The following is a 21352-nucleotide window of genomic DNA, read 5'->3' on the forward strand; positions in this document are numbered from 1 at the left end:
GGACACTGGGGTAGGGGAGGCTTGGGAAGGTTTGGCCTCTGTCCTTTGGAACTGGGGGCATAAGAGGAGCCCCCCCACTACCTGCAGAAAGGTGGAGACAGAGGTCAGTGGAGCGAGTGGAGGGAGGGTTGGGAGAGCCACAGGGCACAGGGATTCTTGGTCCCTGCAGGTCCCAAAATCCCACATTCATGCCCCTCAGAGGGCACTGCCAGTCTAGGCCCGGCTGCCTCACACCCACCCTGTCCAATCCAAGACCCTGAGCCTCTTCCCTGCTGGACATACCCCCAGAGTGGCCAGGGGAGGAGGGAAGAGCCTGCAGAAGGAAGAGAGTGGGCTGTGGGCCTTGGGGAGGACTTTGGCTGCACTGAACACGGTGACAATAATCCATTGCGACTGCCCTCACCACAGGGAAGATGGGAACCTGTGTGATCTGCCTAATCTGGGCCTTAGGAGGGGGAGGAGAGATTGATTTGGTGGAACAAGGTTAAAGGCAGGGATGGGAGAGAAGTCCGGTGATTTCATTCTTGCAGCCCACCTGCTGCAGAGTGGTCAGTAAACTGGTTGCACAAATCCCAGGACCAGGCAGCTTTTGACTGTAATCTCCTTGGCCAGACAATGTTTTGGATTTGCCAAAATCAGGGGATTTCAAACCACAATCTGGATTTCCCATTTCTCATAAAAGGCAGGCGATCTGGCTACATGGGCCCTCATCCCTGCAATGCAGTGACCAGCTGGAGCTGATGAGCAGCCACCCCCTCAGCACAGGGTTGGGAGTCTCCAGTTCACCACAGACCCCACCACTCTCCATTGCCTCCCCAGCACAGACACCAAGTTGACATTTATCTTCCCCTTTGCCCTGGTTTCCAGCAGTCGATTTTTTTTTTTTTTTTTTTTTTTTTCACACACAGCCCTCTTCTCTCTTTCATGTTTCCTGATTGGCCTCAAGGTATTTGCATCAATGACTCTTTTAATAGAAGCCTGGTAAAAAGCTCAGAAGGAAATGACCCAAAATGCTTACGCCAGTTTGCTAGGTGATAACAACAGCTGATTTTTATTTTTCTCAATTCTCTCTACAGTTTCCAAATTCTCTACAATGAGCACGTACTTCTTTTCAATATCAAAAGACAAAAGAATTGGTACGTAAAAAGAACATCCTTCCCATCTTTAAGGTCAAGATTAAATGCTGACTCCTGCAGGAAGTCTTCCAGGATTCCCAGCCAGGAATGATGGCTCCCTGTCCCCGTGCCTGTAGCTCCAGGAGCTCTTGCTTCATGCACGCCTCACATACCAGACTGAGGGTTGGCAGGGGGAGTTCCAGGTCGGTCATCTGCGTCCCTACCACCAAGCACAGGCCAGCGACCAACCTGTGTGTGTTTGCTGGACAGAATTAACCATGATGGGTGGCTGAGGGTGCCTGGAGCTATTTGCAGGGACTTGGAGAGGATCCCTTAGGAGTGTCAGGCTCTAGGCCAGTGTCACCAGAGGAGGTCAGTCTCAGTCCTTGGAGTGCTGGGATGGAAACCAGATGGGACTGGCATGGTCCACAGTTCTTGCCACAAGAGGGCTTCAGGAGAGGCTGAGGGCCCCTCTCAGGCATGTGCTTGGTCAGGGTGAGCAAGGGCAATGCAGCTCATACAAAGGCCCAGATGGACAGAGGGACCTAGCCCAATCCAGGCATCAGTACTGAGCCTGGGTCAGGGGCAGGCCAAGGCTTGTGCAGTAGACAAACATTTACAGCAGACACCAGGCAGCTCCTAGAAACCACTCCCCGAAACATAGCATTGGAATCGGGGACCCCAAGCTGTGAATGAAAGAGCAAGGAGGCCCTGGGAGAGGAGGAGAACCCCAGGGAAGATGGAGAGAGGACTGGGAGGCTAAGGGCGGGAGGGGGCCTAGGCTCAGAGGTAGGCGAGCTGCTGCTGTGCTCCTGGCAAAGGGCCTCTCCTCCGCCAGGGCTCCGGCCCTGAAGGTCTGCCCTGGGCCCCATTCGCCCTGGGTGCCACCTGAGGTTAAAATGACAGAGGATGCAGAGCACCCTCAGGGTGACCACGAGAGACAGAGCAACTGGAGCCATGTTTCTGTCCTAGGCAGGGGCACAGGATTAAGGATGTGCCAGACCCTCAAGATCCAAGGCCTGGCCCCCCAGCAACAAGGGCTGGACCCAGGGGTTGTAAGGAGAGACCAGGCCTCTACCCGGGTTAGGACAGATGTGAGGACAGTCCCCTAGCCAGCATGGCGGTGCACTTCTGAGCCCTGTGGGAGCTGAGTGAGAGCCGAGTAGTCCCCAAGGCCAATTCAAAAGCCCAGCCCGGGAGTCCATCCACCACGGCAACAGCCCATCTCTCCATGGTCGTTGGGCCTTCCCAAGTGTCTGGCTGACTGGCCTGGGGCTGGGCCTGGCTCAGGGGCCGCAGTCAGTGTGCAGTGAGGCCGCATCTGTGCTTCCTCACACGGGCAGGTGGGCTGGAGGCCTAGATGCGGCTGGATGAGGTGCTGCCCGTGCTGATGGGGAGCCTGGCGCTGTCTGAGTTGCTCTTCAGAGGGGAGGGGCCACCCCGGGCCTGTAGCCGCATGGACCAGTACCAGAGGAAGATGAGGAAGCCTGCGGGCAGCGAAGGCACAGGGTCAGCAGGTGGGGGAGCCCTGCCCCACTCGTCCTCCTCCCTCCCCAGCCACTGTGACTCGGGTCTGCCCCACTTCCCCACCAGTGTTTGCCCAGCACGTGCTGTCGGGCACCCAGGGGACCCAGCGAGCACCTCCTATGAGCCAGGCACCACGCTAAGTCCCCATGTGGCCTGTCACTGTCACAAGCTTCCTACAGGCCCGTCCGATTCATCACTATTCTCTTTTGTAAACAAACAGGCCCAGGAGGCCCAGGTAAGGGGATGTGGCTGAGCCGGGGCTCAAACCGTGGTGAACAGGCTCTGGAGCCCACCCACTTAAGCACTGTGTGATCTTGCACCCCCCAAATTAACCGCACTAGGATGTATTCACAGCTCAGTGAATGTCTGTGTGAATGCACACGCCTCACTTTCAATCCTGAGTCCCCGCATCTCACAGGCAGGAAAGAAGGTTTGAATGTTAAATAACCAAAATTTTGGTAACATCTCCCCACCACCAACTCCCAACTCCCATTCTAGGGTGACCCTGTATGGGAGGCTGGCCTTGTACCCCATGTGAGCCCCTGGGCCTGGCCATAAACCCCCTCCCATTCTGCACGGCCAGGAACAGAGGGGTGTGCACGCCTGTGTGTGCACCTGAATGTACACGCATAGATGTAAGAACAGGAAGGGACCCTGTTGGCATCAAGCCAGGGCCCTCACAACCCCGCCCCGGGATCCCACCCCTCCGTCCCTGACCTGCTGCCCTCTGGCCACGCTCTCCCTCACTGTCCCAACACACAACTGGTTCCAACTTCAGGATCTTTGCTCTTGCCTCTCCCTCTGCCTGGAGCTTCCTTCCCCTAGACCAGGGCTCCTGAGTCTGTCATGTGCACATGACCCCATAGGCATTTATGAAAATGCAGATTCTGATGCAGCAGGGCCTGGATGGCCCAGAGGCCGCATTTCCAACAAGCTCCCAACAATGCTGCTGCTGCTGGTCGTGGGCCACACCTGGAGTAGGGAGGCCCCCCATCTCTCCATGGCAAGATCCTTCTCTTGTCTTCACACATCTCCTATCCAGAGAGGCCTCCCTGGCCACCCTTCTTAGGGGGTCCCCCACCCCAGTCCAGGCTCTGTGCAGCATGTCCTCATGACGGCATCCCTACTATACGGGACCAGCTTTGACGGCTACATGCTTGTCCGCTGACGCTCAGTCTTCCCCACTAGAGCTGAGCTCTATGAGAACAGGGTCCACACCCAACCAGCTCAGCCATAGCCCTGTGGCTTAGCACAGGGCCTGCACATAGTAGGTGCTCAATAAAGACTTGTTGACTGTGGCCTGGATGTCCCCATTTTATGAATGGGATGACTGAGGCCCAGAGAAGGGAAGCCTTCAGGTTCCCTGGGTCATCTCTTCCCTGCCCTGTGCTCCATGTGTAGGCACCCTGCCTCGGCCAAAGGACGGGTCTTCTCCTTACCTTGGAAGGAGGTGATGATGCTGAAAAGGTAAAGAACGACAAGCTGGAAGGTTCCAGAAGCAAAGGAGAAGAAGATCAAGGCCCAGGGTAGGCCAAGGACCAGGCTGAGGCCCAGCAGCGTCAGTACGTGCGACCACTTTTGGGTGTGGGGGCGCAGTCGCAGGATCTGCACCACCATGGTGCCTAGCATGGCCATGTTGAACAGAAACACCAGGCTGAAGAGGCCCAGGTTGGTGATGTAGCTGACCAGGGAGTCCCGGATCCAGCACCTGCGGGCAAGGGCGGGAGGGCTCCGTGTGCAGCCAGCAGGGGTGGCATTTCCTGGGCTGTGGTTGTCATGTTTGTTTTCAGGATTATCCACTGTTTACAGCAAATATTGCTTGTTTTCTATTTACAGTGTTGATGTAATTTTAAAAATACATTTAAGTTAACCAGTCAGATTGTTTAAAGGAAAATATCAAGTAAGTAATAATACAGATAGTACAAAAGTGAGGCAGAAATCACTGGGTCACAATGTGAAGAGCTGAAAATTTCAAAACCAGTGAGCCAATGGGAAGGATTCCTTCCCAGCCTGGAGCTCGGGAACCCTGGCTTCCAGGCTGGGTTCAGGGGATCCACAGGCAGGGCCACTGCCAGCCTGGGTGAATCAGATGAGTGGAGAAGCCCTGGACTTCAACCACACTCATCCCCTGCCTTTGAACAGCACACCAGCCCTCAGTGTGACCAAGAGTGGATCTCTCCCCTCCCTGAGCCTCTGTCTTCCCATCTGCCTGGGGAGACAGAGAGGTGCTGCTGAGGAATGTGGTGAGGCTCATCTGCTCCAACCCATACCCATATTCATGCACGAGGAAACCGAAGCTCAGAGAAGGGCCAGGGCCTGCGCAAGGTCATCTGGTGAGTGAATGGTGGATCCAAGCCTTTTCTCACCCTCTATGACTCTTAGACTAGTGCTGTGGCCACTGCCAGGACAATTCCTTGAGGAGACTGGAACCCAGGTGTCTCCTGGCCAGCATGACCTGGGCCCGGCCTGCACTCTGGCCTCTGTGCCCAGAGATCCACCTTCCTGCCCCCATTGCACACAGCCACTCACATGGAAGGGTAGATGACACTCTCTGGAGTCCTATGCACAGCCAGGATGATGGGCCCATAGTTGTCCACATCCACCAGGGCCACCAGCGTCACCAGAAAGATGGGGAAGCCTGAGGGTGACAATGCATGTTGCTCCACTTCCCACTCTCTGAGGCCTGCCCCTTCCCTGCTGGCCTCAGGGGGTCTGGAGGGTGAGGGCCCCTCTGAAGTGTGGGCTCCTGAAGCCAACACAGCCCCATCTGGTGGCGAAGTTCCCGCAAGCTTGGACCCTCCCCCTTATCGTTCCAGTTTGGGTTTCCTATACGGGGAAGCCATCTCCTCCAACCTTAGCCCTGCCCTTCATCGCCCTGGGGGCCCCTGGGAGAAAGGCCTGTGGGTCTCTGCTGCAGGGCTGGATGTCACAGGGGGGATGGGAGGGGCAGAGAGTTTAGGAGGGACAGCAAGAGTTCTGCCATCAGGGGACGTCTGCACTGGGCCTTGACCTCGCCCATTAGGTGGAGACTGGAAGCTCCCTAGAGCGGGCTGCCCACCTCCAAACACAGAGTCCTCATACAGAGACACCTCCATAGGAATTTCATGCAAATGGGGGAATGGACAAAGAAGGGGTCCAATGACAAACCCACGGGGAGCAGCAAGCTGGAGTCAGGGGCATGCAGAGGCTGGGGATCTGTGCAACGTCCAAAAAGACCTGTGGCATCACGAGCCCCTGGGCTGTAGGTCTGACATGAGGGCTGAGCCACAGGTGAATTGAACAGTCATTGGCCACGAACAAAATGCCAAAGCCGCAGGGAATCTGTTACCCAAGGTCCAGAGGGATCCTGAGACAGGGCCACTGCCAGCCTGAGTTAATGAAATGAGTGGAGCGGAACTGGATTGCAGCCCCACTGATCTCTGAACTGGGTGCCTTTGAGCAGTGCACAACCTGCACATTCACACACAGTGGCCCTGCTCATAAATCCCCTTTGCAATGCAGTGAGTGATGTGGAGAATTTGGAAGTGTTTCTTGGGGACAGGGCTCACCACTTCTTCCTAAAGGGGACCGTGACCCAGCCAAGGTGAAGGACACCTGAGGATGAGTGAAGGAGGCCGGGAGGAAATCAGAGAGATAGATGGAGAGGCAGAACCAGGTGCCTGGGTTTTACCAGAGCCAAGTGGGAGAGGCAGGTCTGAGGTATCCCCCATCCAACTTACCCCAGCCTATGGCACTCAGCTTGAGCAGGTAGCCAGGGACGTAGGTGCCAAAGACCTCCACCACAAGTCGGTATAGGTTGTAGCCCTCGAGGCCCATCCAGGAAAGGCAGGCGAGCAGGGAGAAGTGCAGGAAGATGGCGCTGGCTCGGCAGCCAGACTGGGAGCCCGTCAGGGCCACCGGCTCACTGAGCAGGAAGCTCACGTCCAGCAGGAAGACAGCCAGCAGTAGGTTCATGTGTACCTTGATGGTGTAGTCCCGAGGTTTCCTCCTGCACGGCAGGGGCACCCTGGTGGGCCAGTGTGGGAAGGTAGAGAGGGGAGTGTGCCCACATCTCCTCCAGGAAGCCTTCCCAGACTGCCCCCAAGTCCGACACACACGCAATCATACACGCCCCCTATCCTATTCCTGTGGCTGCAGCCAAGCTGTTCCCCACATCCCCCTGTGCACCTACTGTGTGCCCAGCACCCACAGACTCAGGCACCATGTGCACGTTTAACAGAAGCCTTAGCCAGGCAGAGCAAGGAAGACAAATCAACCACAATAATAAACCAGACGCCCCCGAAGTCGGAGAATGCCAAACACTTTGGCATTTTCACCGTGTTGGAGAATCCATGCCGTCCACGTTCTGTGTCTGCCCGTCTGTCTGCATGACTGTGCACCTGTGAGTCTGAGTGTGGGCTGCGCGCATCGGTCTGTCTGAGGTCTGCAAGTCAATGTGTGCACACCCCACCTCCCACCCCCACTCCAGGATTCTACATGGCCCTAGAGGGTGCAGCAGAACATGCAGGTCCCAGCATCCCCACCCTGGAGTCCCACCCTGCCCTGCCGCTAACTCATGGCACCATCTTGAGCTGGTCCCTTCCCCTTGAGACTCTCAGTTGGCCCATCTGTGAAGTGGGAGAATGGTGCCCTCGTAGGGTCGGGGTGAGAGTTACACGGACACAAAGCATCTGATACAGATAAGGTGCTCAATTCCTAAGGGTTCCTGTGCTGTGTCCTTGGGCATGTTTGTGAGCAGTTGGGTGTTGAGGACTTCTGCCTCCACCCCCCGCCTTCCGCTGGGCCCATGTCATTACCCAGCTGTCTTTCCTCATCACCATCACCTACTTAGTTCCCCGGGGACACAGCTGTGCACACACATGACAGTCACATATGCACACACATGCTTGTGCCCACACATGAATACAGCTTCACCTTCCTCTTCTCCTTCCTCGTGACTGGGGACAGTGAGAACTGAGGGTGTCTCTCCTCTCTCCAAAAGGGTTCAGCACTGAGGGCAAGTGAACCCCAATTTAGGCCAAGTCAAGCCTGACAATCTGACCTCTGCCACTTCCTCACTGTGTGACCTCAGGCAAGTCACTTACCCTCTCTGAGTGTTCCTTCATAGGGCTGTTGTGAGGAAGAACTGAGTTCACACATGTAAAACACTTAGAACAGTACACGGCACGTGGGAAGTTGGACACACATGTTAAGAATGATCATTATCGCTTTGATATTATTCTGTCCACCCAGTGCTCCCACAAATCTGCTTATTCAAAGGCAGAAATGAAGATTCTTTCCTTTTTTAAATTTTTTTGGTTTGCTTTCCTGTCTTACTCTAGGAAAGAAACAGATCCTTAGGTGGACTCCCTCGATTTTAAATGTTGACAATTAGCTGGGCTCAGTGACTCATGCCTGTAACCCCAGCGCTTCGGGGGGCTGAGGTGGGTAGATCACTTGAGGTCAGGAGTTCAAGACCAGCCTGAGCAACATAGTGAAACCCCATCTCTACTAAAAATACACAGATTAGCCGGGTGTGGTGGCGGGCACCAGTAGTCCCAACTACTCAGGAGGCTGAGGCAGGAGAATCACTTGAACCCGGGAGGCAGAGGTTGCAGTGAGCCAAGATCGTACTACCGCACTCCAGCCTGGGCGACAGAGCAAGGCTCTGTCTCACAAAAAATAAAATAAAATAAAAATAAATAAATAAATAAATGAATAAAATGTGGACAGTTAAAATTTGTAAATGCTATGTTATCCAAACACCACAGGTCTGAGGAGGAGACGTGGCCCCCAGGGGTCAGCATGCTGTACCCGCCACAGCTTCCCTAACCACACACACAGTTCCAGGTCATGCGGGTGGGCCACAACCAGAGGTGTGTGTGGTGCCCTGGCGGAGGTGTGTGCAACGGAGGGTCCCCTCCCCTGTTCCACCCCTTTCAGGCCTCACCTGGAGCAGAGGTAGGCGGCAATGGTGACGACGCAGGCCAGGGCAGAGACGACACAGCCCACGTAGGAGAGAAGGCTCAAGTAGTGCTTGTGCACAGCGTCCACCTCCACCGAGGAGACCTGGCCCCAGGAGACAGGTGAGGGCTGGCCTCCGTGTCCCCCACCCAACCTGGAGGCTTGCCCTGCGTGAGGGGCTAACCTGGGGCCCCTGGTGGGCCTCGGAAGCCTAAGAACCCCCTCTCCCAACTGGGCAGAATGTGGTCCCATGAATGCATTTTTCTGGAGTGGGGGCATCTTTAGATTTGACCACATTCTCAAGTGGCTTCCTGACCCACAGAGGCCAAGAACCTTTCATGAGAGAACCCCTGTTCTGTCCTGGCATTGATTATTCTTCTACAACATTGAACATGGGAATAGGTTTCCTGTGAGGGAATGAGGTTCCCACACCCACGGGTGTTCAAGCCCCGGGTGGATACCCACGGGCGGAATCCTCCAGTCCTGGGAACATGAATTCTGTGGTGTTGGGGGTACTAGAGGCCGCCTCAGGGGCATCATTAGAAACACTCTTGGCCCCAGCACTGCCAAATCAGAACTCTAGGTGAGGGCCAGGAATCTGCCTTTTAGCACACACCAAAGCAGGGGCTTTACGAACCAGCTCTTTCACTGACTAGCTGGTGGCCGCGGGTAAATTGCTTAACCTCTCTGAGCCTCCATTTCCTCATCTATAAAATGGGACAACAATAGAAGCTACCTTGGAGAGCTGTTATGAGGAATAAATGACTTAATATATGAAAAGTGCTTGCACAGAACAAGCACACGGCCTGGGGCGTGACTGCAAGGCAGGAGCGGGGACCCTCACCATCAGCACTGCAAAGTAGGTCAAGTGGTTGCAGAAGCAGGATGTTTGGGTTTCTCTCCTGACGGTCTCACACCCAGCACTGCTCCAACGCCCTGGGCTGCTCACTGAGGAGGGGACAGCATGGGGCTCCAATCAAGTCCAGTCCTCCAGGACCCCACTGTGCCTACCCCCAAAAGCACAACTGTGTCATTCTTCCACCAGGCCTACTCGTAGCCTGCCATTGCTCTCTCTTCAAAGTCCACCTTTCTCCAGGAAGCCCTCGGTGATTAACACCACCTCCCCCACTCCCCAGGACTCCATTTCTCTTTCAGATACTTGTCCAGCCCTGAGACCCCTGCATACTCACATGTCGGGTCTTCAACCCAGAACACACATTGCAGAGTCACGTTCTTCTGTAGGGACAAGAAAGAAGGAGAGTGGCTTCTGTTACACTCCCCCCGCTTTACAGGCCAGGCAGGGGAAGCCTAGAACACAGTCAAGCCACCACCTGCCCCATTTGGACCTGACTGGCTGGAGCCCTCAATCAGGCAATCGTTTCGTTATAAAGACAAATGAGTCTGGAGGGAGGGAGAGGAAAGGGCGATATGGCCAAGGGGCGCTTGTCCCCTCGATGGCTGGTCCCCACTCACCGGCTGTGGCTGGTGCTGGAAGGTGAGCACCACAGGCTCCGTGAGGTTGGCTACTTTGGTATTCTGCACCACAATCCCCAAGACCTTCTCACCCAGGACTTGGCTGGAATTCTTGTCCTAGATACGTGGGGTTAGGGGAAGAGCGTAGGGAGGGAGTTCAGGGCTGAGAAGAAGGGCCCAGAAGCCCCTTACTCTCTCTAGATAACTCTCTTTCCCAGCACATTGCCTTGAGATGCTGCGTCTCCCTCTGGAACCAATTTTGCCCGTGTAGTCATTTACACTAGAGTAAGAAGAACATTGCTTAGCCCTTTCACAGGGAGATTTGCACATTGCAGTGCAATTTCTAACTTTACAAGGAAAGGCTTTGACTCCCAGAGGAAGGAGCTTATCTGCATGCCTTCTTTCCACCTCTGTCAGAAAAAAACTGCTTTCTCCTGGGAGGCATGAGGGTGAGGACCCCATACCTGGAACAGGGCTTGGCTGCTGAAGTCCACCAGGAGGAGTCTCTTCTCAGCCTCCCCTCTCCGGCCTTTCGTCCTCTGGAAGAGTGTTCGAGGCAGCAGCACGGAGTACTCCAAGATCTCGCTCTGCTCCTCCTGCAGAGGTCCCTTCAGGGCTCAGCCAAATGTGGACCCCCAGATCTGTGCCCCCTGCCCCAGCACACACACACACCCATCCCTTCCTTGACACTGCCACTTCTAAGCCTATTTCTTCAGGAAGTCAAGCCTGACTCATGACAGCCCTCCTCATCCCTCCCTTCCTTGCTACCAGCTCTGGCTGGGGAGTCTCGTGGTTAGAATCCAGGACTCCAGGGCAAATAGCCCTGGGAGAACCACGTGGTTCTGTTCTGTTGTCTGGGGCTTCAGATGCCAGCTCTGCCTACAGCAGCCAAGTGGGGGATGGCCATGTGGGCAGTGTGGGTGGTTCCCAGCTAACCACAGCCACTCAGGGAGCAGTCTCAATACGGGGGTGTGGCAGGGTGTAGTGGCTTACACCTGTAATCCCAGCACTTTGGGAGGCCAAGGCAGGAGGACTGCTTGAACCCAGGAAGCCAAGACCAACCTGGACAACATAGCAAGACTCTGTGAAATATTTTTTGAGACAGAGTCTTGCTCTGTTGCCCAGGCTGGAGTGCAGTGGCATGATCTCAGCTCACTGCAACCTCCGCCTCCCGGGTTCAAGCGATTCTCCTGCCTCAGCTTCCCGAGTAGCTGGGATTGCAGGCACTTACTACCATGTCCAGCTAATTTTTGTATTTTTAGTAGAGACAGGGTTTCACCATGTTGGCCAGGCTGGTCTCGAACTCCTGACCTCAAGCGATCTGCCTGCCTCGGCCTCCCAAAGTACTAGGATTACAGAAGTGAGCCACCGCACCTGGCCTTACAAAGAATTTTTTCAAGCCAGGTGTGGCGGCAAGCCTGTAGTCCCAGCTGCTCACGAGGCTGGAGTGGGAGGATCGCTTGAGACCAGGAGTTCGAGGCTGCAGTGAGATATGTACTGTACTCCAGCCTGGGTGACAGAGCAAGACCCTGTCTCGAAAAAAAAAGGGGGTGCGTGGACAGGCGTTTAGGAGCTGCTCTTCTGTTCATACGGGTGGCCCCAGGAGACTGATATAGGAAGCAGGTCCTGCTGCTGTGCCCACGCAGGGTCCTCAATCCCACGGTTGAGCTACTGACTGAAGATGGCTATCCTCGGGCCTGGAACCTTCTCAGGAGGCCCCAGGGAGAGGCTGCGGGGGCACTGAGCTTCAGGGAGTGCTCACAGCCCCCACCTCCTGCCAGCCCCAGCCCAGCCCGCATCTGACCTCCTGCCGGGAGTGGATGTGCAGGTCCTGGAGGCCGGCTGTGGGCTGCAGCTTCCACACCGTGGCGTTGACCCGGTCCTCCTCGAAGGACACCGTGTCCCCCATGAATTTCACAGAGGTCAGCTTCGATTCCAGGCTCTGCAACTGCCTGGCAGGGAGGAGAAAGCGGTGGTGATGGTGGGGAGGGGGCCGGACCAGAAGGGAGACCGAGGCAGGAAGAGGAGACACTCAGACAGAGACACAGGGAAGAGGCAGAGGCAGAGGCAGAGAGAGGGGCTGGGTGGGCAGGAGAGAGTGGAGAGCAGACAAAAGAGAAAAGCAGGCAGCTGTGTGCATGAGGGAGAGAAAGAATGAGCCAGGGGTGGGGTTAGACAAAGGAGGCAGGGGACCTGGGAGCCACAGGAAAGGAGAGCAGTGGGGTTGTGGGGGCTGTCCTGAGACTCCGCATTGTGGATTCGGGCCCGGCTCTGCCTGTGCCAACCCACTCTGTGGCCTTGGAGTGGCTCTGCCGTCTCTGAGCCTTGGTCTGCTGGGCTGTACCATGGACCACCTGTCCCTTCTTTACGTGGGGGAGGAGGGCTTGGGATGGTGGATGCAATGTTGGTTACTGACTCAGACGGGAGAGGTGCTCAGCCTGGGGGGCATGTGTTGACTCCCAGAAGGTGGAAAGATCAATCAAGGAAGCATTCCAGTCCCAGGGAAGGCCTCGCAGTGGCCCCCCACTCCAGGTCTCCGCCATGCCCAGGTCCAGATCTCTGGTGCCTTCCTGGCTCCCCTCACAGCCCCAGGTGCCATACTTACTGGCTGGCGGGGGTGGCCGAGGGCCTCCTCGAGGCCTTCTGGGGATGCTTCAGAAACTGGCTGAGCAGCTGGAGGTCCCTTTTGAGCTCGCACATGTCCACCGAGGCATTGTGAGCAGCTGTGTGGGGAGGACCTGGGGGAGGGGTGGACAGGCCCCCGCCGAGGCTGCTGATTCAGGCCCCAGGATCCTCCCATTCTGCCCCCTGCCACCCTGTCATGACTTTATAGAGGGGAAACTGAGGTTTCAAGAAGTAGAGTGGACTCTGCCAAGGTCACTCAGATGAGGCCAGCCTGCGGGAGCTGTGTCTTACAGAACCCACCAGCAACGCCAGCCCCAGTGATGGGGGTGGGATGCGCCTTGCTCAGCACCCTCTGCAGGCGCCCTCAGCTACACACACGGAGCAGGGAGGGTCCAGCCAGGCCTCCTTAGGAGGGATGTGGGGGGCTTGGTGGTTTGGTGGTGGTTCCTGGGACTCCACACCCACCAGCCTCCCTGACTCCAGGCTCGGGTCCCTCTGCCCAGGTAGCCTGCACCCAAAGGCGGCCAACTAAGGTATCTCCAGGGATTAGCTGGGAGTCAGATGAGGAAGACAGACAGTGGGGGTTGGAGGGTATACTTTCTGTGCCACTGAGGAAGGCAGGCCCTGGGTAGCCGCATCTTTTGAATGCATAACCCAGAAAGCCTGGGTTTTAGGCAATTTGAAATCCCTGGTCCATGTTTTTTAAAAACCCTTTACAGATCAAACAAGACCAGGCTCAGTCTGGTCTTCAAGAATGCCAATTTGCAACTAGGACCAACTTTGCCCTAAATCCTCCCAGGTTGCAGGGCAGAATCCCAGCCTGGCATGTGGAGATCCCCCTCACTACTGATTGGCCTGGCCCTGCCTGTTGCACTGGACATAATCAGTTAGCCTGTTACATTAACACAATTAAAGTGCTGTGCCCTCCACCCCTGAACTCGAGGTGCTGGAAAGACATGAAAACCCCCCAGTAAACCTTCAAGCTGCTTCTGATGCGCCTCCCTTCCTGGCCACCATTCAGCATTTAATGGTGCTGAATGGCAGTGGCCACATGGAACCTGTCACACTCAGCGGGGAAGATGTAGCTTCTGGACCTCAGAGTCAGCCCCACTGCTTTCCTGACCTTTGACCTCTCGTGCTCCGCCCCTCACCCTCACCCCACTCCAATCAGCTGCTGGGTTCAAATCCTGGCTCTCCCATTGGCTAGCTGTGCAGCTTTGGGCAGCCTCTCTGTGCCCCAGTTTCCTCTTCTGTGAAAGGAAATAAACAGTCTACACTGATGCTGAGGAAGAATTTTTCTCCGGGCTCTTGATCTTCAGTCCCTTTCTAGTCTCTGCTCTCCCACCTTGTTCAGACCTCATCCTCCTTCACCAAGACCTTCTCTGCAGCCTCAGGATGGGCCCTTGCCCCTCCATCCTCACCCCTGCCTGCCCACAAAGTGACCATCAAGAGACAGTGGGGCCAAGCGCAGTGATTCATGCCTGTTATCCTAGCACTTAGATCACACTCCTCCCCTCCTCAGATACCTTCATTGGCTCCCCAGTGCCTGTGAGCAAAGTCCAGGCTTCATGATCTGACATTGCGAGCCCAGTCCACTTTGAGTTTTGCCTTCCTTGCCTCCAGACCACTGCCCAGTTATTCTCTCTGCCTGGAAGTTATTCCCTCTTGCCTTACTGTGGAAGGAGAAGGTGAAGTTGGAGGCACTGGGCAGGCTGATGTTCTGAGGGCTCCACCAGGAGGTGACAGAAGTGGCGAACAGCGGGGGCCCCTGGGCCAGTCTCTCCTCCTGGTGCTGGAAGCAGAGGAGGCTAGAGGCTTTGTCACTCAGCAAGAAGTCATGCTTGCCATAGAGAAGATGCAGTCTCCCAGCATGTCGGTCCCAGTAGAGGCAGAAATGGTAGAGGCCCCTGGGGTGAGGGAAGGATCGGGAAGCAGGGTGGGCTGCAGGGAAGGGGGCATGGACTGTCAGGGCCTCCTCGGAGTTCTCGATGGAGATGCGCAGGTCTGACGTGGATTTGTAGTGGAGGCTGCTAATGTGTGTCTGGTTCCGCTGGCTGCAGAAGCGAAAGTCTTCCCTGTGGCCCCTGCCGTGGGCACCTGAGGAGGCAGAGGCTGCAGATGGGACCCTGTGGCAGGGGCTGACCAGAGGCATGGAAGGGGACAGGACCTAGGCTGAGTACATATGAACTTGCAGCCTGAGACTCACACACATTCCAAGGGTCTACAAAAATGTATTAGTCTTTCCCGCTCAAAACTTATCAGCATCAAACTATAAAACAAGGAAACTGAAAACAAATAATAATTTCAAAGGCAAAACATACTCTTAACAGCAATGAAGTATTTAATGAGGCCATGGCTGCCATAGACGGTTGTGCAGGTGGTACACTGCACAAGAATGCTCTGGCTGCAAAGGTGAGTGGGACCAGTACCCCATCCAGGTTCCATACCCTAAGCTGTGCACTGCGGGGCTGCACCTGCCAGAAAGAAGGAGTGTCTTTTTCTTTTCTCCAAGGTACCCTCTACTAGCTGAGCTGTACCTGCCTAAAGGAGTTAGCATGTGTGCTGGCAGCCACCCTAGGCACAGGGGCTTTTTAACATAAGTTCCAACAGCCCAGGGGAGCCCTGGGAAGACTTGCCTTGGACCAGGAAGAGCAGACTCAGCAGGAACAGTGTCGTCTGCAGCAGCGACTGGGCAGTCATTTTCCTCCCACAGAGTCACTCTTGGAAGTCACCACCTGGAAAAGGCCAGGAGTGTTAGCTGGGAGTGTGGCCTGTGTGGTGGTTGGGCTGGCCCTGCAGAAGAGGAGGCCAGTGTGGCATGGATGTGGGAGGTGAGGTGAGGAGGCAAGTGTGGAAACAGCCCATGGACCTCTCCAGAGCAGCCAGAAGCTGATTATCAAGAGGCAGTGAGGCCAGCCGCAGTGGCTCATGTCTATTATCCCAGCACTTTGGAAGGCCAAGAAAGGAGGATCGCTTGAGCACAGGAGTTCAGACCAGCCTGGGCAACATAGTGAGACCCTATCTCTACAATAAATAAACAAAATTAGCCAGGCATGGCGGTGCATGCCTGTGGTCCCAGCTACTAGGGAGGCTGAGGTGGAAGGATCACTTGAGCCCAGGAGGTCAAGGCTGCAGTGAACTACAACTGTGCCACTGCACTCCAGCCTGGGTGACAGAGTGAGACCCTGCTTTAAAAAAAAAAAAAAAAAGATGTGCAGATGGAGAACCTGAGGCCCATGTGGTTAAATGACTTGCCCAAAAATGCTTCCAAGGTCAGGGGCTTTCCCTGCCTGGTCAGGACCATAGTGCCTGGCAGGGAACCTGTGGTCCTGGCACTTGTAGAGTTGCCAGAAGGCTTGGCCCTCCCTATGGCCAGCTGGCCCTGTGGCAGAGCTGGGTGCCCACAGACACATACAGAACCTCATCCTGTGTGGCACGGCAGCTGGCCACAGTGACAGAGGCACTCATGGGCCACAAGCCGGAGAACACACGTGGAGTCTGAGTTTGAGAGAAACCAAGGCGGACTTTCAGAGTCCAACTAGTTCCAGTCTCAGTTCCACCTTTTACCCATTGCAGGACCTTGTGTAAGTCACTCAAAACCGGCTAATCATAGTGCCTCCCTCCTGAACCCAGAGTGACGGCGTGATCTTGTCTAGAATCTGGTGTGAGTGTTCTACCTAGAACCGTCACCACCTTGCCCCTCCAGGCCCGGAGGGAACACAGACAAAAGGGGGTTCCTAGAGTTCTCCCCAGCTACCTCCCTATCATCATTCCTGAGACCTAGCTCAGAGGACACCTCCTTCAGGAAGCCCTTCTCAACTCCCTCCAGCGTCAGTCCCAGCCTCCTTTGGTTCCCACCACTGGCCGAAGCCCCTCCCACCCCCTCTAGCCTCCTCCAGGTAGTGGGAGACGGTGCATTCCCTCCTCCTTGGTCAGCCAGGGAGCACCTGATCCATCTCTGTGGGCAGGCCCTGGTTGTACAGAGGTTGCCGGTTAAAGGCTGTGGGGATGGACAGTGAAGGAACTAAAGGAGCAATGCATCCGCGACGCCCTCTGCAGGAGCCAGAGGTGAAGGGCGCTTCCTATCATGACCGCCAGGGGGCGCCAGTTCCCAGGGCCCGGAGCATCTGGAACAGCAAAAGGACCAGGGTCTCTGCTGGGGACAAGGACTCGGTATTGCCCCGCCCTGGCAAGGATGGAGCACATCTGACCCCCAAGCTCTCTATTAGCTGAGCGGCTACTATCTGCCAGCCTCTGTGTTGACCCGTCCCACCCCTGCATCTGCACTGATTCTCACTCCAACGCTATGAAGAGGGCACTGCTGTTGATCCATTGCGCAGATGGAGAACCTGAGGCCCGTGTGGTTAAATGACTTGCCCAAAAATGCTCCTGAGGCCAAGAGCTTTCCCTGCCTGGTCAGGACTGTAGTGCCTGGCAGGGAACCTGTGGCCCTGGCACGTATAGAGTTGCCAGAAGGCTTGGCCCTCCCTGTGGCCAGCTGGCCCTGTGGCAGAGCTGGATGCTCACAGACACAGACAGAACCTCATCCTGTGTGGCACGGCAGCTGGCCACAGTGACAGAGGCACTCATGGGCCACAAGCCGGAGAACACACATGGAGTCTGAGTTTGAGAGAAACCAAGGACTTTCAGGAAGAGGTGGCTTTTGAACCGAATAATTGAGAACAGCATTAAAAGGAAGGGTGTCCCAGGCAGCAGCTCGGTGTCTCCTTCCTGGGCCAGTCCTCCCTCAAATAAACCTGGCCCCTTCGATCACAAGCCTATCCCCTGTGTCCCACCATGTGGAATGGAACCCCAATTTCTCAGGCCTCGTCAGTTCAGTCATGCGTCAAATAGGCTCAGCATCTTGCCCTGGTGGCATCACAGGGCCCTTTGAGAAGAAGGATGTGGAAGTGTTTTAGGGAAGGGCACCATTTCCCAGATTGTGATTTGTAAGCATTTTGATTCCTTTTGAAACTGCCTCCTGCCACCTCCGACCAGCGGAAGGAAACCCAACATCTGGGGACAAGGACTCCCAGACCCCTTCTTTCCTTCTGCTTCCTATCAGTCTCTGTTGCTGTCCCCCTCTGATTGTCAGTCCAAATGCCACTTTCTCCAAGCAGCCCCTCACTGCTACCACCAGTCTCCACCTGTAAACTCGAAGCTGACAAATCATTTGGAGAATTTGAATCCAAGGCCCAAAGAGGGCAAGGAAGGAACTGGCCAGAATCCATGCCTCTCCCTGGCTTACTGACCTTCAAAGTGAGGCTTCACTATCAGTAGGCATGGCTGAAGGACAGAGTAGAACCACTGCCTCACTTCAGCCCTCCTGGATTGGCCCTTGAGAGTAAAGGAGGGGAGTACAGGTAGTGAGCTCCCCATCATTGATAGGAAACAAGTGAAGTGACAACATGGGGTTCCATGGAAGAAATCCAAACACACACAAGGGACCAACTGTCCCCACCACCTCCTGAGTCATCCCCACTCCACCTCAGCTGTTTGAACAACTACTCCAAGGTGGACAGCTCTGGCTCCATCAACATGCTTTAGGCTTGATGGAGAGGGGCTGCCTGGCTTCCTTTAACCTAAGGGGTAGACTCTAGAGCCAGACTGCCTGGGTTCAGATCCTGACTCCCTCGCTAGCTGTGTGTCCTTGGGCTAGTTACTCACCCTCTCTGGGCCTCGCTTTCCTCACTTGTAAAGAAGAATAAAGAAATCAAGCTCACCTCAAAGGTCATTGTGAGAATTAAAGAATTGATATCTGTAAAGGGCTTAGAGGCAGGCGCCATGAGTCTCAGCTAAGTAGCTCTACTTTCGAAATAGCTCAGCCCCCTGGGCCTGTCACAGGCCCCTCCTCCCCGTTTTCCTCTCTTCCTTGCGGCCCCCAGCAGCCAGCTCACCCACCGGAGCACCTTGAGGGGAAATTCTTAGAGCATGAAGCTTCCTTTCCGGGAGAGTGCAATGGAAGGCTGAAACCCCACCCAGAAAACTTCCCTCCTCCAGAAGCCCACTGGGGCAGGAGAGCTGGGCTGGGCACAAGGAAGTTGCCACGCAGATGGGGCCGGGGGGCACTGTCCCGCTTGTCTGCTTAGCGCCCTTCCTTCATCCCTGCCTATGCCACCCCTCCAGGTCTGCCCCCCACACGCACAGCTGCCAGCTGCCCACCCACCCACCCAGGCACCAGGGATGTAGCATGAGTCTCCGCACAGACCCCTGGGACCTGACCTGTCTCTGCCTCTGGAGCTGCAGAAGCCCAGCGCTACAGGGCCTCAGCCATCAGACGCTCAGTACCAAGCACAGCCCCACAGGCAAGGGCCTTGCCTCGGCTCACACAGAGCCAGAGGGAGTAGCTGAGCAGGGGGCATTTTAGCAACATCCCCACAATGATGATGTCAGTGGCGACGTCCGTGGTATCACACCAAACCCTCAGAACCACCCTGTGATGCGGGTCCCACTGCTACCATTTTACAGATGTGGACACTGAGGCTGGGGAGGGCTGTGTGCTCTGAGATCACATAGGCGTGGTGCCAAGCCTCCCCCTCCTTGTAGAGCTGGCATTGGTAAAGGCCCCAGAGATGTACATACTCTCCAACCCCCTGGCTTTAGAATCCCCCAAAGGGAAGGAGAGGAGAATGGGGAGTAGCACAGAGAATCCAGCCTGGGAGAGAGGGTGCTGGGGCTGAGGCCCAGGGAAGCCGCCACCACCCCCAGCTTCCAGAGCAGCCGCCCTTGACTTCAGACCTTCCATAAACACACACAGGACAGAACAGGCCGGTCCAACCTGACACAATGGGAGCCACATCATGGGGTTCCCCAAGGATCCAACAGAGTGGAGGATGGCCAGAGTTTGTCTGAGATCCCACCCCACCCCCAGCCCATCCCCTGCCCCACCCCCAGGGCTCCAGCTCCAGACCTAGCTCAGCCCTGCCCCTCTGCACGGTGGGCAGGGGGGACCCACGGCTCACTTTCTCCCAGGGGGCCTGAGTCACTTCCGTGTGGAGCCACGAGTCACCGCTGCCCAGGCCAAGCTCCTGGAAAACCCATTTCCTCGGAGGATGGAGGTGGAAGTTGAGTGGACACGACCTGGATGGCTCTGGGATTAACCCTTCCCAGGCAGGCGCCTCTCTGCCGTCTCCTGTCGGGAAGACTCACGAAGCTGGCTGTCCACTGCTTCCTTCTTCCCTTTACACACAGTGGCCACTGCCCGCCCCTGAGCACAGGCATCCCACCCCCAGACCTTTGCCCCTTGCTGTCCCTTTGCCTTGGATAACACCTAGCCCTGTGACATTCCACTCATCTTTGAGACGAGCTGAGACAAGTCGTCCCCATGAAGCCTCACCTACCCGTCCATTCCTTGCCAAAATTAACCCGTGTTCCTGCCGGCCCACAACTCCCCCCGTTGCCACAGACGCTCACATCAGAGGCTCCCAAGCCTGCCGGTGGTCAGACCTCCCCCCGGGAGTGAGCTAAAATGCAGATACACAGTCCCGGCCCACAGAGGGTCTGATGGGGTGGGCTTGGGAGCTTGGCTGTAACCAGCATCCCGTTGATCAACACACTGCAGGCTTGGGAGCCAGGGGCTTAAGAACCGGAGATAGGCACCAGCAGCCCTGGTTTAGAGACGGTCAGAGAGGGGAGGGACTAGCACCGCATCCCTCAGCTGCTAGATGGCAGGGCCTGGACTCGGGGTCAGGGCAGCGTGCGTTCCAGCACCGCCTCTTCCCTGCCCTGTGACGCGGACCCATCAGGCTCCTCTGTGGCTCCCCTAGCATTTAGCAGGGCCCTGGAAGGGGCCTCCTGAAAGACATCAGGAGAAGGGCAGGCATCGGTAGGGGGTGCCGGGGTGGGAAGGGAGTCAAGGAGGGAGGAACGAGGGAGCCCCAGGGGCGATCTCCAGGTTCCAGCCTAGTCTTGCCCACCTGGAAGACTTCCCCTCAAATTGATCCTCGCTGGGAGAGGCAGAGGGGAAGGTCCCAGCTCAACTTCCACTGCCCCAGCTCCCCTCCCGTCCGCAGCTGCTCTCCCGTGGGCAGCTGGGGCACAACACGGAGCTGCTGAGCCTTTGGAAGCAAGGATTTGGGCTGGGAGAGTCGGGGGGCAGGGTGAGGATGAACTCCTGCCAGTTACACAGGCATGTGGGTGTGCATGAGTGTGTGTGCCCATGCATGAGTGTGAGTGTGTGTGCATGAGTGTGTGATGAATGTGTGTGCCCGTGCATGAGTGTGTGTGTGCATGAGTGTGTGTGCCCGTGCATACATAGTGATCCGGGGGCCAGGAGGAGAAAGCAAGAGAAGGCTGGGAGCACCACAGAGGAGGCAAGTTAGCTCTGCAGAGGAGGAACAAGGGAGCTGCTCAAACAGACTTCAAAGCTGGGGAGGGGACAGGGAGGGCGGGGAACAGTGCAAAGAGCAGGGCTCTTGCAGGTGCTTCCTCCATGGTGGGTGGGGTGGTGTCTGAGAGGACCCTCCCTCCAACGGTTTCCAAACGTTTTTTATAAAAGTAAATCTTACTTGGAAGTACCATGTACCCAACAGCTCAAAGGAGACGCCCCTGTCAGACCCAGGTGGCACTCAGGGCCACGCCCCACTCCCAGCCCAGTCCCCTAGCCCCTCAGCCGCGCCCATGGGTCCTGGGATAACAGCTTGCAAAGGCCGAACCACTCCCCTCCCCCA

The 21352-nt window shown here is 56.2% G+C and overlaps 1 protein-coding gene across 6 annotated transcripts in view; it reads right to left on the reverse strand.

Moving 5' to 3' along the window:
* Window positions 1–1023: 1023 nt before the first annotated feature.
* ADGRG1 (adhesion G protein-coupled receptor G1) overlaps window positions 1024–21352 on the reverse strand; it is a 45007-nt gene continuing 24678 nt past the window's right edge. The window contains exons 2-15 of one of the 6 annotated variants that reach the window (XM_011938822.1): window positions 15751–15868; window positions 15320–15418; window positions 14358–14780; window positions 12664–12796; window positions 11863–12010; window positions 10523–10654; window positions 10059–10175; window positions 9776–9821; window positions 9430–9533; window positions 8572–8690; window positions 6362–6648; window positions 5172–5280; window positions 4082–4350; window positions 1024–2602 (exon numbers count right to left, since the gene is read on the reverse strand). In XM_011938822.1, coding sequence (XP_011794212.1) covers window positions 2472–2602; window positions 4082–4350; window positions 5172–5280; window positions 6362–6648; window positions 8572–8690; window positions 9430–9533; window positions 9776–9821; window positions 10059–10175; window positions 10523–10654; window positions 11863–12010; window positions 12664–12796; window positions 14358–14780; window positions 15320–15383 — 2082 coding nt within the window. In that variant the 5' untranslated portion in view covers window positions 15384–15418; window positions 15751–15868 and the 3' untranslated portion in view covers window positions 1024–2471. Of the gene's footprint in view, window positions 2603–4081; window positions 4351–5171; window positions 5281–6361; window positions 6649–8571; window positions 8691–9429; window positions 9534–9775; window positions 9822–10058; window positions 10176–10522; window positions 10655–11862; window positions 12011–12663; window positions 12797–14357; window positions 14796–15319; window positions 15419–15750; window positions 15869–21352 lie in introns of all 6 variants that reach the window. The other 5 variants (XM_011938823.1, XM_011938826.1, XM_011938825.1 and 2 more) reach the window with 5 other exon arrangements.

Source organism: Colobus angolensis, unplaced genomic scaffold (assembly GCF_000951035.1).
Source record: "Colobus angolensis palliatus isolate OR3802 unplaced genomic scaffold, Cang.pa_1.0 Scaffold178, whole genome shotgun sequence".
In the NCBI taxonomy this organism is placed as follows: domain Eukaryota; kingdom Metazoa; phylum Chordata; class Mammalia; order Primates; family Cercopithecidae; genus Colobus; species Colobus angolensis.